Source organism: Astatotilapia calliptera, chromosome 16 (genome assembly GCF_964374335.1).
Source record: "Astatotilapia calliptera chromosome 16, fAstCal68.1, whole genome shotgun sequence".
NCBI lineage: Eukaryota > Metazoa > Chordata > Actinopteri > Cichliformes > Cichlidae > Astatotilapia > Astatotilapia calliptera.
This window is the reverse complement of record NC_137437.1, coordinates 23,058,433-23,074,368: the sequence shown is the minus strand read 5'-3', so window position 1 is coordinate 23,074,368 and position 15,936 is coordinate 23,058,433. Positions and strand designations below refer to the sequence as shown.

Here is a 15,936-nt window from a genome sequence, read left to right as displayed (position 1 = left end):
CGCTCTCTGTAATATCCAGACTGTCACGCTAGATGGCCCTAAATGCTTACTGTAGAGCTGACACTCAACCTGACAGGTGCCAGAACTGCTCTTAACATCCAGAACAACATGGCAGCACGCTGCGTTATGATTATTTCTGAACAAATATTGAGACTGTCACTGTGAAGGAAAAACTAATCAACTAATGCGCTAAAGGGAAAGAAACCAACTAATTCCGTGTTACTACACGAGTCACATCCTGAGGAGCATCGTCATCGTTAATACAGTCCCTTTATCAGCATTCATCTCTTTGCAGTACAACAGAGAACATGCAGAGTGTGCCATCATGGCTATCGCTCTTCCTCAGAGGATGACCTCTCAGGCTGCACCGCTGGTGATGTCATTGGGGCAGTGTGAAAGAGGAGCTGGGCGAGAGGGCGGCCTGCACATATCAGGTGGATGCTGGGAAAAGCAGTGTGTTACAGCAGTAACACAGACACATACACAGCGGGGAACTAAGTGTGAGTCAGAAGCTCCATGAAAGAGGCAGACACACACACACACACACAGACACGGAGCGCTCAAACACTCGACTCACTGATGAGCTGTCCAGCGATCGTTTACTGTTATCCATTTACCAAGCTGGTATTACTAATGCTGGCGCTAACATGCGCTGAATGGGAAGGCAATATTATCCCGCCGTATATCATCGCTTCTCTCTGTTGTTCACCTGTCAGTCTGCGTGAGTCAACATACTAGCACATACTAACACAAACAATCAGGAGGCCTGCAGACGGTACCCTCAAGACTTACATTTATAGCAGCAATATCATTCTCGTAGGCTTCCCTCAGCTTCTTCATGATTTCCATCTCAGCTTTACAACACGCATCTACGCTGCCCTTCACCGTGATGGTCCTCTCAGGGTTGTAAATAGTTAAGTCTTGTAACCTGAAAGGAAAATCACACACACACAGAAATGATTACTGTATAGACGTGCAGAGGATTCTCAAAACAGATTTAAAAGAATAATGATATATTTAGGTTCTGACTAAGTTTCCACAGGCTGGATACTACATTTCCCATAATGGAACTCAGCTGTGTCTTTCAACATGCTGCATTCACGTCATACAGGATGGATGGCAGTGAAGAGAAGCTTGCAGCGTTGTTAATAATAACTTGGCCGAGTGAGAGCTAAACTGCACTGACAGTAAAACAGAATATCAATTAAATTTAGGTTTAACGCTGAACAACATATATTGGCTGACATGTTTTGTTCGTTTTTAGATTCTTGTTTATTACTAATATAACTCAGTCAAGAATATGGGAGCTTTAAAAATGCAGTGTTGGCTTAGACTATGATTCACATGTCAAAAAAAAGACAGATACGATGATTTGTAGTCATGTTCCAACTATGCTCTGGGTTTAAAACATAGCATCTGATACATTTTCACTTCACCAGATTCTAAAAGAGACATTTTTGGAAATGCTGTCAACAAAAACAAAAGAGGTCTGCATTTCAGACTGGACGTTTTTTTAAACCACAAGAGACATCACACTTTGTTTCCTGATTGGGTCTTGTTGGTCACACGGTGGGCCGTCACAGACTCATCACGCACCTACCAGTCACATGACCCTTTCACAGAAGACAACAGCTTATACCACCGGACAACATGCATGGATAATGCTATGCTAGCACCTGATTTAAATCAAATCCTGCATTTTACATTACGTGAACATAGGGCTGCTCAATTAATCGAATTTTAATCACGATTATGATCTGGGCTTTCAACGATCATTAAAAATGACTGAGCCGATTATTAGCCCCTCCCTCGTGCTTTACTCTCGCGCTGCTCCGTGTGGCAAATCTAGCGCACCTCTCTGCATTTCGAACACGTGTCACAACAATTAAGAGCAGCGGTCCCAAACCTTTTTTGCGCCACGGACCGGTTTGTGCCCGACAATATTTTCACGGACCAGCCTTTAAGGTGTCGCGGATAAATACAACAAAATAAAACTAGTACCGGTACCGAAAAAAAGAAGATTTATTCATAACACACGTGAAAAGACCCAGGAAAACCGAGTAAACGATAAAAACGATAACAAAATAACGCTGAAAACCGATAAAAACCCTGAAAACTATACATTTCACACCTGAGCCTCAACTCTCGCGGCCCGGTACCGGTCCGAGGCCCAGGGGTTGGGGACCGCTGATTAAGAGGACCCGAGGGAAGCTCGGAAAGCTAAGCAGAAGTTATTTGGAGAGGAGAGTGACTGCCGTTGGTTGAAAAGAGAGGTTAAACAAAACTTCAGTGGTGTGGAAGCATTATTGGTTTGCGGAGTCAGACGTGGATCAAGTAGACATAGTGTGTAAACTTTGCTACGGTGTCGTAGCTGCACCACAGAGCAACACTGCAAAGTTCACTAAACATAGATGTTTACATTTTTCATTTATTTTTTATATTGCAAACATCTGCACTGTTATCAGTATTTGCACACTATTTTATAATATTTTATGACAATCTTTAAAGTCATTGTTCAATACATTGTTATTGTTAAATAAATATCGTCAAATAATCGAGATCTCAATTTCAGTGAAAATAATCGTGATTATCATTTTTGCCATAATCGAGCAGCCCTACGTGAACAGTGTAATGTGACATACTGTTCACATTTCAGGCTATTGAAAAAGTCTATGTCCCTTTAAACTACTACTGCTTAATTCATGTTACTCCTTTAATTCTCTGTATTCTGGCCACACATTCCCTGAAACCTAGCGCCATGTGGCAGCAACTCAGACCTCAACTAGTGTGACAGGTCTGTTTGGTTGCAACACAAAGATAATATGTCAGCGAAACAAAACAAAACAAAACAAAACAGGTAAAGCAAACATTAGTGACCTGCCAGTGTGCTCACATGCCATTTTTTCTTGTTCCACAGCTTTGACAGAAGTGCACACACTGTCTGTTCTGAAGTCTTTTCATTTCCCTCCCTTTCAGTAATCGACTGTTGTTTAAGATATATTAGCTTAACGCCTGACATGATCAGCTCAGGTTTCACTCGCGATGGCGGAGCACTGCAGACACATCAGCACATGAGCATAAATGCAAACAACTATGTCGCCCACTACAGCAGAGGCTCCGCAGGGATCCAACGCAATGCTATAAATTAAGCTCAGCGAGTCAAGTGGATTAGCAGCAGAGGGACTTACATATACAAATGGAAGCCAAAAAAAGCAACAGTGTGATTGATGTTTTTCTTCTATTTGTGCAACAGCCAGATAATGACTTAATTTGTACATTTCAATGTTAACCTGAGGAATATGAAAGGAAAAAATGCTTATGTCTATGGTTACCTGTTATCTTGAAAGCTGCTGGCAAATTTTTGAAATTCAAGGTGTCTGATACTCAGCTGAACCGGCACCAATGAGATAATACTACTCTAAAAAGTCTGTTACATGAATCAAAGATGCAAAGCCCCATAGACCAGTTATCCTGGACATTACACAAATGTTAACACCTCGGGGCCTTTGAAGCTCAAACTCTCTGCACTATGTTGGTGAACACAGTTGACACTGCAAAAAGACTTAACAGAACCATCAATTCTGAATCTACTATTTGAGCTTCTCAAAAGGGCTCTAGCCCGCTCTTCCTCCACCTCGACGTCTCTTTCTCAAGGCTCATTACATTCTCAAACCTCGCAGACACAGAGCAATTCATTAGCAATAAATGAAAGAAGGTTGGGGAGCACAGTCCGTTAAATGGGGTGCAATCACTACCTCTCTAATATCATGTTCTGAAAAGAAAAAGCTGTAATCGAATCGCCACGTTACTTCTCTAACAACTCTGTTAAGTGTAACCACATGCCGAAGGGTTAAGGAGCACAGACGAAGGAGGTTACAGTGAAAAGGGCTTGAAATCACTGTCTGTTATTTGTGATTTGGTTAAATCAGCGACAGTAAAAATCTTTGATCTCACTCAAAACATAAATCCACTGAGGAGAATTGCAAATATGAGAGGTTACACATGTGTAAGAGCACCATAAGCAAGTTAAAAGCTGGACTTACGAGGAGATGGTTATCTTGGTCCCTGTCTCCTCCTCGATCTTCTTCAGGTTGCGACCCTCTTTGCCAATCAGCCGACCCACAAGGCTGTTGTGGGCAAGGATTTTCAGAGGGATGTCCTCCGTCCTACACAGAGACACACACACACACACACACACACACACACACACGTGTAAGGTGATATAGTAAAAGGTAGGTGCTACAGAGTATCACCTATGAGCTATGATATGGTGTCATGCAGAATGCAGAAAGGTTAATGCTGACATGCCTCTGTTACAAAGTGTATTGTTCTATGAAAAACAAACCTGTGCTGATGTTAATTTTACTATTCAAAAAATGCATTTCACAGACAACTCCAGGCTCCATCCCCTCGAGCTAGCAGCACCTCGCAATTTGTGTGTGTGAGTGTGTGAGAAAGAATGAAAAGTCACTTTAAAGGGCTTTGTAAAACTTAGATATTGTTAAATGGTGCAAAATCAGTGCAGACTATTTCCTTGAAACTGAATATTCTCTCCTGGACCTTTGTGTTTCGCCAAAATTGAATGTGACAAACTGTTTATTGCCAATGCCACATGATAACCTACCACTTTCCAATAATTTTTTCTCTGGTATGAATCAAGCAAATTGGCAGTGATTATAGGTAAACAATGTAAAAGGCTGTTTAAGCCACTTACTTTCCACTAATTGAGTCTGATTTATTACTAAACCAACATAATGACTAATAAATATAAAGAATCAAGTTAGAATAAAGAATACCATTTCAAATAATTATCCTTCCTATCAAAGTTGAGAAATTAATGCATATAAGTCCACTGTTTGGCCCTGAATAATATATCACAGCACATTTATCTAGAAGCCAAAGCAGTGATTTTGCTCTCCGGCTGCTGAGTTTAGTCAATTTAAAAAAATATATTCAGGAGGAAAACAGATTGTGTAAGCTTTGTAATTAGAGTGAAACGGAAAGAGAGTCCCAGTTTCTTTAACACACCACAAATTAGGATGATTTGACAAAATTAATTTTCCATGACTTTAAAATATTCTGAAGTACAGACAGGTATAAAAAAGATTGCTTGTATGATTTTGACATTCAAGTCCCTAACTAGAGAAGGAAGAGGCTCAATAAATTAACTACTGATGATTCATGTATGATAGTATCTGCTTTCAGTGTACTGTACCTAAACTGTACATGGTGCAGTTATTACTTATTAAAACAGAAGGACTATCATTACTGTATGATTCATATTCCTCTCCATTGTGTGCCCACGACCCGCTATAGCCATTTTGGCCTGCTGGGTGAAATTGGGATTCGATTCCCCACACGACCACCACCCGCATCTACCTATGTAACGTAATGATAACAGCAAATATTTTTCCATTGCTACTGGGCTACCTGCTACCATACATTAGTAGTCACTTTAATGATTAAACAAGCCTTGTTATATAATGACACTATCATAAATACAAATAATAATACAAAAGCACACCATGCTGCAGTATTGTTTCGCCCGTTTGTGCTATTGGTTGTAAAATTAAAACTAGATGTTTTCACAAGATATCCCAGCAAAAACAGATCCTTCTAGCCTGTTATGGTGGATTGCCAGTCGGCCTGGTGGTGTCATGATATATCATGAAGAAATTAAACTGTGTAGATATAAATTATATTACATTTTAGTCAAATATAAATGATACAATGCTTTTATCAAGTGTTATAGCTGCATAAATACTGAAAACAAGTCATTGTAGCTATTTGCTGCCTGGTTGCTAGGCAACATATTGCCATCATAATAGCTGATACATTAGATATTATTAGATATTAGATAGGCTCATGAAGGTTCTTATCTAATACCTAAGATGTACCTCTTTGCCAGGTTTGGTTGCTCAACCCCTATAAAGGTAGGAGGAGAGAAACTATTTTACACTAACAGAAACATTTCCATGAACTGTGGCAGACTTCATAACTCCACCTGAGGACAACCAATGTGTAACAAATCATTTAATTAAACCTCTGTGTGTGGAACAGGTCACCTGTCTGAGATGCAGAAAGGTACAGATTGCAAATGACTGTCCTGTCTGGAATGATTAATAGTTATGAAGATTATTAATGCTATTGTGCTACATTTAGAAATGGACAACTCTCCTGCTTTGGGTAAAAAAAGAAAAAGAAATAATAATAAAAAGAAATAAGGACATAAAATAGTCTCGATGTAGTGGAACTGATATAAGAGAGTGGTGTGAATGTGATTGAGAATATATTTATATATTATATATCTATATTTATAATATATATTATGGGTTTCCCCCCCAAAAAATAAATAAATAAATAAACAGGGGTCTTTATGACAATAAAGCAATAAAAACATAAAAAATATTTACAAAATTATGAAAAACTTTATATCTGTGGTTAGGTCTGAAGTTGTTTAAAAGATCTGATGTGAAAAAAAAATGAAAAAAAAAATTCATAAAATTCATTGCTATATCACCTTTTGGATGGGGACCCCTTTGGGTCCCGAGGGATACCAATGGATGTATAATGCAAAAACTCTTATTGCTCCAAAAATAATAATGCATCCAAATCAATTCTATTCTGAATTCTTTACCTATCCAAGGCTCTAATAACCTCATGCCAAGTAGTTCCATTTGCAACTCATTTTTTGAAAATATTGCATATTATGGTTTTTTACCCCCCAAAAAACAGGGGGTTTTATGACAATAAAGCCATAAAAACCTAAAAAATATTAAAAAAAACTTATGAAAAACTTTATATCAGTGGATAGGTCTGAAGTTGTTTAAAAGATCTGATGTGAAAAAAAAATGAAAAAAAAATTCATAAAATCCATTGCTATATCACCTTTTGGATGGGGACCATTTTGGGTCCCGAGGAACGTAAAAGGGTGTAAATTTTGAAGCGTGCCCAAGGGACAGAAAAAAAAAAAAAAAAAAAATAGGGACAGAAAAAAATACATACTATTTAAAGGTATGCTGATGTATACGGAATTCAGTGTACACATTTACTTTAACGTTTATCACTTTCAGTACATGAGTACAGTAAATGTGAAACTACAGCTAGCAACCATGTCGCGTGAAAACAGAAATCAGAGGGAAAACGCTCCACTGACACTGTCAAGAAAAAAAAAAAAACTCAACTCCCCATCTTACTATTTAGAATGCAAAACATTATACAGAGATTATTTTCTATAAATCTAAGCCCATCTGTGTGCAAGCAAAATTTCATTTTTATAACTTGTAAAAAATGAGTACGGTGGTCTCTGCAAGTACTCTGGCTTCCTTTCACAGTCCTAAGGCATGCATGTTAAGCTAACTGGTAATCTTAAACTGGTTGTAGGTATGACTGTATGAGTTGTTGTATGTCTCTGCATTATGGCCCATTTATGCTTGACCCATAGGTTGCTTTCCCCACCAATGTGACACAATCACAGAGCTGTATCCGTCTATACTCGCCATCAGAGATGGGCAGTAACGCGTTACTTGTAACGCGTTACTGTAATCTGATTACTTTTTTCAAGTAACGAGTAAAGTAAGGGATTACTATTGCAAAATCGGTAATTAGATTACCGTTACTTTCCCGTAGGAACGCTGCGTTACTGCGTTACTAAAACCGTGATTTTTTTTGCGAGAATGTCTCATGACAGTGACGTAAGCAAGTGCGACGTTGGTGACAGCAGCTGTGTGCAAATCAACAATGGATAATATATCGAGTGCGGGAGAGAGTATGAGCGTGCAGCGTTTAAAGTGTGGAAGTACTGACCTTACTTTGAGTTTGATTCCATAAAAAGTGACAAAAACATTAGCGTCCATCGTGCGTGGGAAGAAAACTTCTTTTTACAGCGAAAAAAACCCCTAAACTTCCGAGCAAGCACCGAGTAGCTACGACGTAATGGGAAACTCACAGAGACACTCGCGCGGATTCTTCAACTGACCGCAGCACACCTACACCAGGGTAACCCTCCGCCTACCCTGCTCCTGCTTTACAGGTGAAAATAGAGCAAAAGGACCGCTGAGTCTTTGACTTTATTTATTTTCTGCTGTGTTTTACTTGCATCTGTTTGAAAGAGTGAGTGAAAACACAAAAAATATTTTATTTTATGTGCTGGAATGTGTAGAAAATAGGTTTAAATGTTAAACTAATTTATTCAAGTCAGAGAATGTTGCATATAATTAAATGTTTTGCTTGATGCATAAAGTTAAAAGATTAAAACTGATAAAACAAGTTAAAAAAAGAGACTTTTCCATTTGATTACATTTTGTATGATGGATTATGTAGAAAAAGTAGAATTGGGCTGAAAGATCTATCACTTTATCACCTCTTCAGGTTGTAAATCGTGTTTTTAAAAAGTAACTAAGTAACTAAGTAATTAATTACTTTTGAAAATAAGTAATCAGTAAAGTAACGGGATTACTTTTTGGGGGGAGTAATCAGTAATTAGTTACTGATTACTTTTTTCAAGTAACTTGACCAACACTGCTCGCCATCACTGCGCTTTTGTCTATTTGCAAACTTCTTCAGCACTGTTATAGAACTCTCCCTCTCGGAGTTCTGTGCTATCTGGGAATCCCTGCACTCCAGCACAGATGTGTCATTTAAATGTCTGCACAGGCACCTTGAGTTCGGCCATTTTGAGGACACCTGTGCCAGCAACGGAAAACGTGCAAGGTTTCAAAAGTTGGAAGGCTGAAATGACACCAACCACACAGGTTGGTGCCTATGATGTCATCATTTGTAATCCGGCACTCTTTGCTTGGATGAGGAATATAAATAGGTTCTTAGGTATGTGGCACGCCCAATGTGCCCTGCCCCTTTTCCTGGGATAACAACAATAGGGTCCAGCCCCAAACAATGGAAGAAAATGGGTGGATGGATAACTTGTAACTGTAGTGAAAACCTTGTGATTGTGCTGAAATATGAAAATACTGCAGCATAAAAGTTAAAATCATTTGAATGTTTTGGGGGTGGTAACACTTTTTACAACTCCTTCTATAAGTTTTGAGTTTTACAGGTGCTGGTGGGCAGCTTTATTTCTTTGGACAAAGAAGACTTTCACTTCCTTCCAATATCAAAGTATTTTTGTAACTGCATTAAACACATCAAAATGTAGAGAATGGCTAAAATATATATTCTGAACTAGTTTTCAAAGCTGTTCACACAGATCTTTAAGCATTGCTCAAACAGCCAAGGACATAATCAAAAAAACAAAACAGTCACACAAACACATTTAAGCGCAGTTTTTACTATGTATCATCTCAGGGAAATTGATTTGTTTTTAAAAAAATAAATTCAAATACTGTTACACCAGAGAGCAGCCACCCCTGAAAAACAGCACACTTTCAAATAAATGCAGACAAACATGAGTATTATGTGTTAAAGGTTGACGCTCAAACAGAGCAGAAGTTCCGAAAGTTCAAAAGGTGCAGCTTCTCATTAAAGTTGTCAGCCCCAATTAGGCATGTTGACCTTGTTTCTTAAATGTTAAGCTGTGATCACGTGTTAGCCTATGTGAGAGTGTCACTGTGTTTACTGTGTCAGTGGTCCAACCGAGAGAATGCACAGTGAGATTAAAAGGTGCGCAGGCAGGTAAAAGGATAAGATTATAGCCCTGCAGACATTATGGCTAATCGCCCTGTGAGGTTGTAAACATGCTCCACAGGAGCACATGTGAGCATGTTTATATAAAAGAATAGTTGGGCAGACTCACGTCTTGGTCTCGTTGGCCTCCTTCTGCATGATGTCCAGGATCATGCGACAGGCGGCGGAGCAGCCCTCGGGTGTTGAGTGGATGGTGATGGGTTTTTCAGCTGCACCTGCATTTTCCTTCCGATGAATGTCTACCCTGATAGAAAGAGAGACAGACATATATTGGCATTGTAGTAGGTAGGGCAGGGCAATATGGCCAAAAATATTTATCACGATATATATTTGAAAATTTGCGATAACGATATAACTGACACCAGAAAAAATACTTTACAACTCCACAACTTTATTAGTGCAAAAAAAAAAAAAAAAAAAAAAAAAAAAGACCATCAATGTTTTTTCACTTAAACAAGCAGCTGTTTTTTTTATGCAAATTCCTTGCTGACAGTTTCACCAAAAGGCATTTCCAGTGGAAATGGGCTGACATATCCTGAGCATAACCATGTATAATATCCACAAAACTTAAAAAGAGGTTACACACACACACACAATATGGTAATATTATGTTGAAGCACAGTACGTATCACTCCGTGAGGCTCTTGACTACAATCCATCAAGCGGTGCGGCTTCGTAGCTTATCAAAGTCTGACAGATTTTCGAGCGCCGTGTACCACATAAAATCGGTTCGAGGTGAGTAAGCACAACCAGAATTCATACATAAGACGCACCGGATTATAACTGTCGATTTTTCAGAAAATCAAAAAGATTTTAAGAGCGACTTATTTTCCGAAAAACACGATAATAATAACGGCCCGCTTGCCTGCTCTACCAAAAATTGTGCTTTGGTGTGTATCTGACCGACAAAAACCAAACCATTTCCACACCACTGAAGTTGCACCATTTTTACAAACCAAATCTGGTTAATCTGTCATTCAACGCTTTCGCCCTTCTTATTGACTATGTGCACGTTAGCATATGCTATTTCCGGTGCGGAAACTCCTGTGGGGAGCTTTGTTTCCGGTGTCCTATTCGCGCCTGGTTTACAGTCCAAAACAAGTTAAGCAAATGAATGAATCACGCGGCGATTTACATTTCTATAGATGTCTTGGGCATTTACCCAATATATCTGTAAATGATGTTCATCGACTTGTCAATATTTTTCCCCCGTGCCTCAGAGCAAAAGAGCAAAGGGATTCAAATGTTATATTTCTCAGCGGTCCCTCGTTTATCGCGGGTGTTATGTTCTAAAAATAACCAGCGATAGGTGAAATCAAGTAGCCAATTTTACTTTTTGACGGTGCAAAACGTTTCGTGGACATACAGTACTGCACTTCAGAGTCACACTGCTAGAGATCGATGCAGTGATTCTGTACTGTACAGGAGAGACGTCACAGAGGAGATCGTCTGCAGCGATCAGGACGCAGGACACAATGTGACGTAAAAAAAAGCATGCAAACTTGCACTAAAAAAATCCGTGAAACAGCGAGGTGAAAGGTGAACCGCGTTATAGCGAGGGACCGCTGTAATTTTGAAGGTAAGTCACAACATACCCTTCGTAAATACTAATGTATAGAAACCGTTACCAGTAATCATTCATTTTTTGTGTGGCTTTTTTCACGGTTTGTTAACATGCTGTGTAGGTGTGTACTTGACTAGCTGATATCGACATAACGGGGGAAACATCTGGTTTGACTATTCTTCACCTGTAGTTTGAATGCTGAACATTTGCCTGTTTAAATCATAAGACCAGTCATTATACAGAGATACTTCTGAATGTGGACGATGTGTCTTCTGCATAGAGTAATGCAGTTCTGCTTGTGTTGAGTGATGTAAACAACTGATCGATCTAAACGCTTTAAACGTCAAAATTGATCATTCGATTTTTTATGACAACAGCGGTGAGTGTTCCCACCTTCTGCTCTTTGTAACTTAACGCAATCTTTCAGTTTTCGAGTTTTGGACATGATTTTGGAGTATATCTTCGCAGTAGCAATTGACCGCAAAGTAAAGCTACCGGAAATGCACAACCCCACATCCGGTCTCAAACCAGGAAGTTAGCATTTTCTCGTGCACATAGTCAATTCTCCGTCACTGACATGCTTTTTCCACCATGTGCGTATGAAAACAAAGGCACTGCGCATGTGCGTTTTACCCATTTCTATCGTGATATTTCATTTTATTATCATTGCCTAACATTATACCGGTGTTACTGTGAACGGTATGATATGGCCCAGCCCTACATTATGAAGAAGATGATGAAGAAGAAGAAGCAGCAGCAGCAGAGGTACATGCTGCTGCTGCTACATGCTAACCCAAAAAATAAAAGAAAGGTTAAACTCCAGCAGGGTGAGGTGCTGTTGCTTACTTTGACTGCGTCTGTTTGGTGACATCCTTGATGGTGTTGCCTTCCTTGCCGATGATGGCTCCCACAAACTGAGTAGGCACGAGCATGCGCAGTGGGAAGTCGTGTTGTCTGGGGCGTGGAGATCCGTAGCCTCCTGATGGCCCGGGCTGAGAGGAGCCCTGGTCCCGGGAAGTTCGACCCCCACGACGCGTGCGGGGAGCCTGGACAGGTGGAGCAGCATCCGTGTCCATGATATATGACACCTTGAAGGAGTAGTCGTCGAACTGGTGTCCTGTCAACTTCTCGATGGCTCTGGGTGGTAGTAGGAATGTAGAAGCAGAAGTATCAGGAAGAGAGAGGGGAAATAAATGAACAGATGCACTAACACAAGAATATCAGAATACAGGTTCTCTGACAGTTTGACTGATTAATTTCATAAGCCTCTGATATACTTGCTTGTAAACACATGTTTGTTACACATGATGACTACCTCAGCCGAGCAAAAGTCACCAAAGCGGCAAATTACACCTGACATCTGATTATTGGTGGACAAACATTAAATATAATTTGATTTCATGCATCATTCACTGCGCTTTTTCATGGGAAATGCAAAAAAATTAAAATGCAAGATCACACAGCAAGCTTCTCAACTCTAGCTCACCACACACCCACCGGCAGTGACCTGGTGAGCTTACATCACATTATTTTCCTTCAAAAAAAAATTTTCCCCTCATAAACACACCAACACAATGCTTTGAAACACATCTACTCTGTTTTCACAAGGCTAAAAAAGTTGGGAAAATGTGACCTAGGTGTTCGATGGACAGCTAATGGAGAGAACAAACATGTTTGCCTTCTACCTTTTAATCCTGTCTTTTTCTACAGTATAGTAACCTCCTCCAAGCTTACATGTGTTTGTGTAAAAAGAAAAATAAGTTCACAAGGAGTTTGTTACTGTGTGGGCCACAGATGAACCAACCCTGCTCTAACCTTTATGGATACACATTTGAAACCGCCTGGTACAAAGAAAAATATACGAACAGCAGGACCAATACTCCTTGTATTGCAGCTTCTTGTCTGTGCAAGTATATCATGAGTTTTGCTCTACTTTCATGCATCAGTGTCACTATTATGTGCTGCTTACACTTTAGCTTCCTCCTTGGTTGCGTATGTAACATTCACCACTGCTGTTTCTGTATCAGTGTTCACTGCAAAACAAGACAGAAAGAGAAGGACATGAAAAAAAAAAAAAAACACACCCAAAAGATGACACACAGTAAACAGAGATTCGGTCACATGCACATAGCAGTTCTTTGTTGTTCCCGTAGGTGAGTCAGAGACGCATTCAGGTTCCCGTGGTGACCCAGAGTAGGGCTGCTCGATTATGGCAAAAATGATAATCACGATTATTTTCACTGAAATTGAGATCACGATTATTTGACGATATTTATTTAACCCTTTAAGACCTACCATAGAACCAAGTCGGCCAGAGCTTTTTTATATATATATATATATATATATATATATATATATATATATATATATATATATATATATATATATATATATATATATATATATATATATATATATATATATATATATAAAAAAGCATTTCAAGTTGCTATACATCAATACAACTGTTATAGCCCATATTTTAATAATATGTATGTATTAAGTCCATAGTAACTACATTAATTGCAAAAAAGTGCAATAAACTAGAAAAAAATAGAAAATTATTTTTGTTTTTTTTACATATATTTCTACTTGGATAAATTTAAGAGGTTTATCCCTCAAAACTTTAAATACAAAAAAGTTGCAAAAAATAGTTTACAACAACAGGAAATTTATTTTGAGTGTCCTCATAGTTTTATTTTGGAGATACAGCAATTTTTATATACTGCAGGAAAAAAAAAAAAAAAAAAAACAATCCTATGATGCAAATTTGCAAAGAAAACAGCATGTGCATCAAAATAAACTATTTCCAGCAGTGCAATTCGAGTTCTAAGCATCCCAGCAACTATTCAGAAAAGTCAAACATGACTTATAAAAACACCAGTATAGGCTTTTAAGGCCTACAAGTAAAAAAACTACATTTCCCGCGAAAATGACGTCACTTCTGGTTTTGGGCAGGAAATGCGATAGTTCGCGTTGACGTCTTTTTCAATGTGGGAAGTGTTACGAACAGCTGATCGGATCGGCAAAGCGTGTTTCTGGAATATTATGTTTTTGTTCCTGCAAGCGCTTTTTATGCAATTTTTGCAAAGCTATATGTGGAAGGAAACCGTGACCGAGGACAAGCTGATGGCATAAGATGTAAGTACAACTCCTCTGGTTTCATATGGAAAAAAATTTATTGCGCTAGCTTAGCGGGATTTAAAAATAGTTACACAAAACGGAGCTTGCTGCTCTGACCGGCTTTAAAGGGTTAACAATAACAATGTATTGAATAATGACTTTAAAAAATAATATAAAATAGTGTGCAAATACTGATAACAGTGCAAATGTTTGCAATATAAGAAATAAATGAAAAATGTAAAGATCTATGTTTAGTGAACTTTGCAGTGTTGCTCTGTGGTGCAGCTACTACACCATAGCAAAGTTTACACACTATGTCTACTTGATCCACGTCTGACTCCGCGAACCCATAATGTTTCCACACCACTGAAGTTTTTTTTTACCTCTTTTCAACCAACGGCAGTCACTCTTCTCTCCAAATAACTTCTGCTTAGCTTTCCGAGCTTCCCTCGGGTCCTCTTAATTGTTGTGACGTGTGTTCGAAATGCAGAGCGGTGCGCTCGATTTGCCACACGGAGCAGCGCGAGAGTAAAGCATGAGGGAGGGGCTAATAATCGGCTCAGTCATTTTTAATGATCGTTGAAAACTCAGATCGTAATCGTGATTAAAATTCGATTAATTGAGCAGCCCTAACCCAGAGAACCACTTGCCTGTGTGAATCCATTACAACCATCACCACACTGGCTCCCCTCCAGACCCTGCTGCTTCCTCTACAGACAGGAGCAGCTTAACACAATAGCCTCTCTGCCACTTGCACAATAACTATTTAAGTTTGACATGACAGCCTTAACAAAGCAAGTAATCTGTGATAAAATGCAATGCACCGCTAAGAAGCACCTCGCCGAGACTTGTGGTCCGCTGAGGAAAGAACAACACGGATACCGCCACACTGAAGGGTTTGATTCCTGCTGAGATCACGCATTCTTCAATTCTTCAAAGGTTGAACTGTAAGTGGAATTCAATTCAAGCGAGCCTTGTAAAGTACACGCAATTACAAAGGAAGCTCACAATCGATCGATTGATGAAATTGTCCATTGATCAAACAGCTCAGATGCTGAGTTGATCACTGTAGCAATTTAAGGAAAAACGATAAGCAAGCACAAACTTTATATTCTTTTTCTTTGTCTTATAATAAAGAGAAACGCCATCAATATTCATCACTTAATGAAATAATCAACAGATGCAGTCTAGCTGAAGCCAAGAGCTGGGCTATGAATACTGAGACTCGACTGCAAAACATTTTTCTTCTCCTCTCTTGTTCTCTAAGAGATCACAAAAAAGGTTTTGTTTGCTCTAATATTAAATGTTTTCAGAATGTTTTGTTTTGTTTTTGCTGTTATTAACTCATGCAATGCATAAATACAAAAAAATGTGACAAATTAAAGAAAAAAAACATTATAAGAGAGTTCATTTGCAAGATGCAGAACCACCACAAGATGCCAAAACAGCTTGTGGTGGTTTATTTTACCTTTATTTTAAAAGATATTTCTTCATCTTATATTTGACAGGTGTAACCGACCAGCACACAATCTTTTGACATGGGAAGGTTAAATACTGCTCACATGTACCTACACTGGATAAAGTCTAGAAAGATTTAGGGCTGCTGT

General features: G+C 38.9%; 1 protein-coding gene across 6 annotated transcripts in view; it reads right to left on the bottom strand.

Moving 5' to 3' along the window:
• igf2bp2a (insulin-like growth factor 2 mRNA binding protein 2a) overlaps positions 1 to 15,936 on the bottom strand; it is a 65,777-nt gene that overhangs the window by 11,062 nt on the left and 38,779 nt on the right. For all 6 annotated transcript variants that reach the window (XM_080290880.1, XM_026144168.2, XM_080290882.1 and 3 more), the window contains 5 exons: positions 13,176 to 13,239; positions 12,053 to 12,343; positions 9,752 to 9,886; positions 4,044 to 4,166; positions 793 to 928 (listed from right to left, as the gene is read on the bottom strand). In XM_080290880.1, coding sequence (XP_080147006.1) covers positions 793 to 928; positions 4,044 to 4,166; positions 9,752 to 9,886; positions 12,053 to 12,343; positions 13,176 to 13,239 — 749 coding nt within the window. The remainder of the gene's footprint in view (positions 1 to 792; positions 929 to 4,043; positions 4,167 to 9,751; positions 9,887 to 12,052; positions 12,344 to 13,175; positions 13,240 to 15,936) is intronic.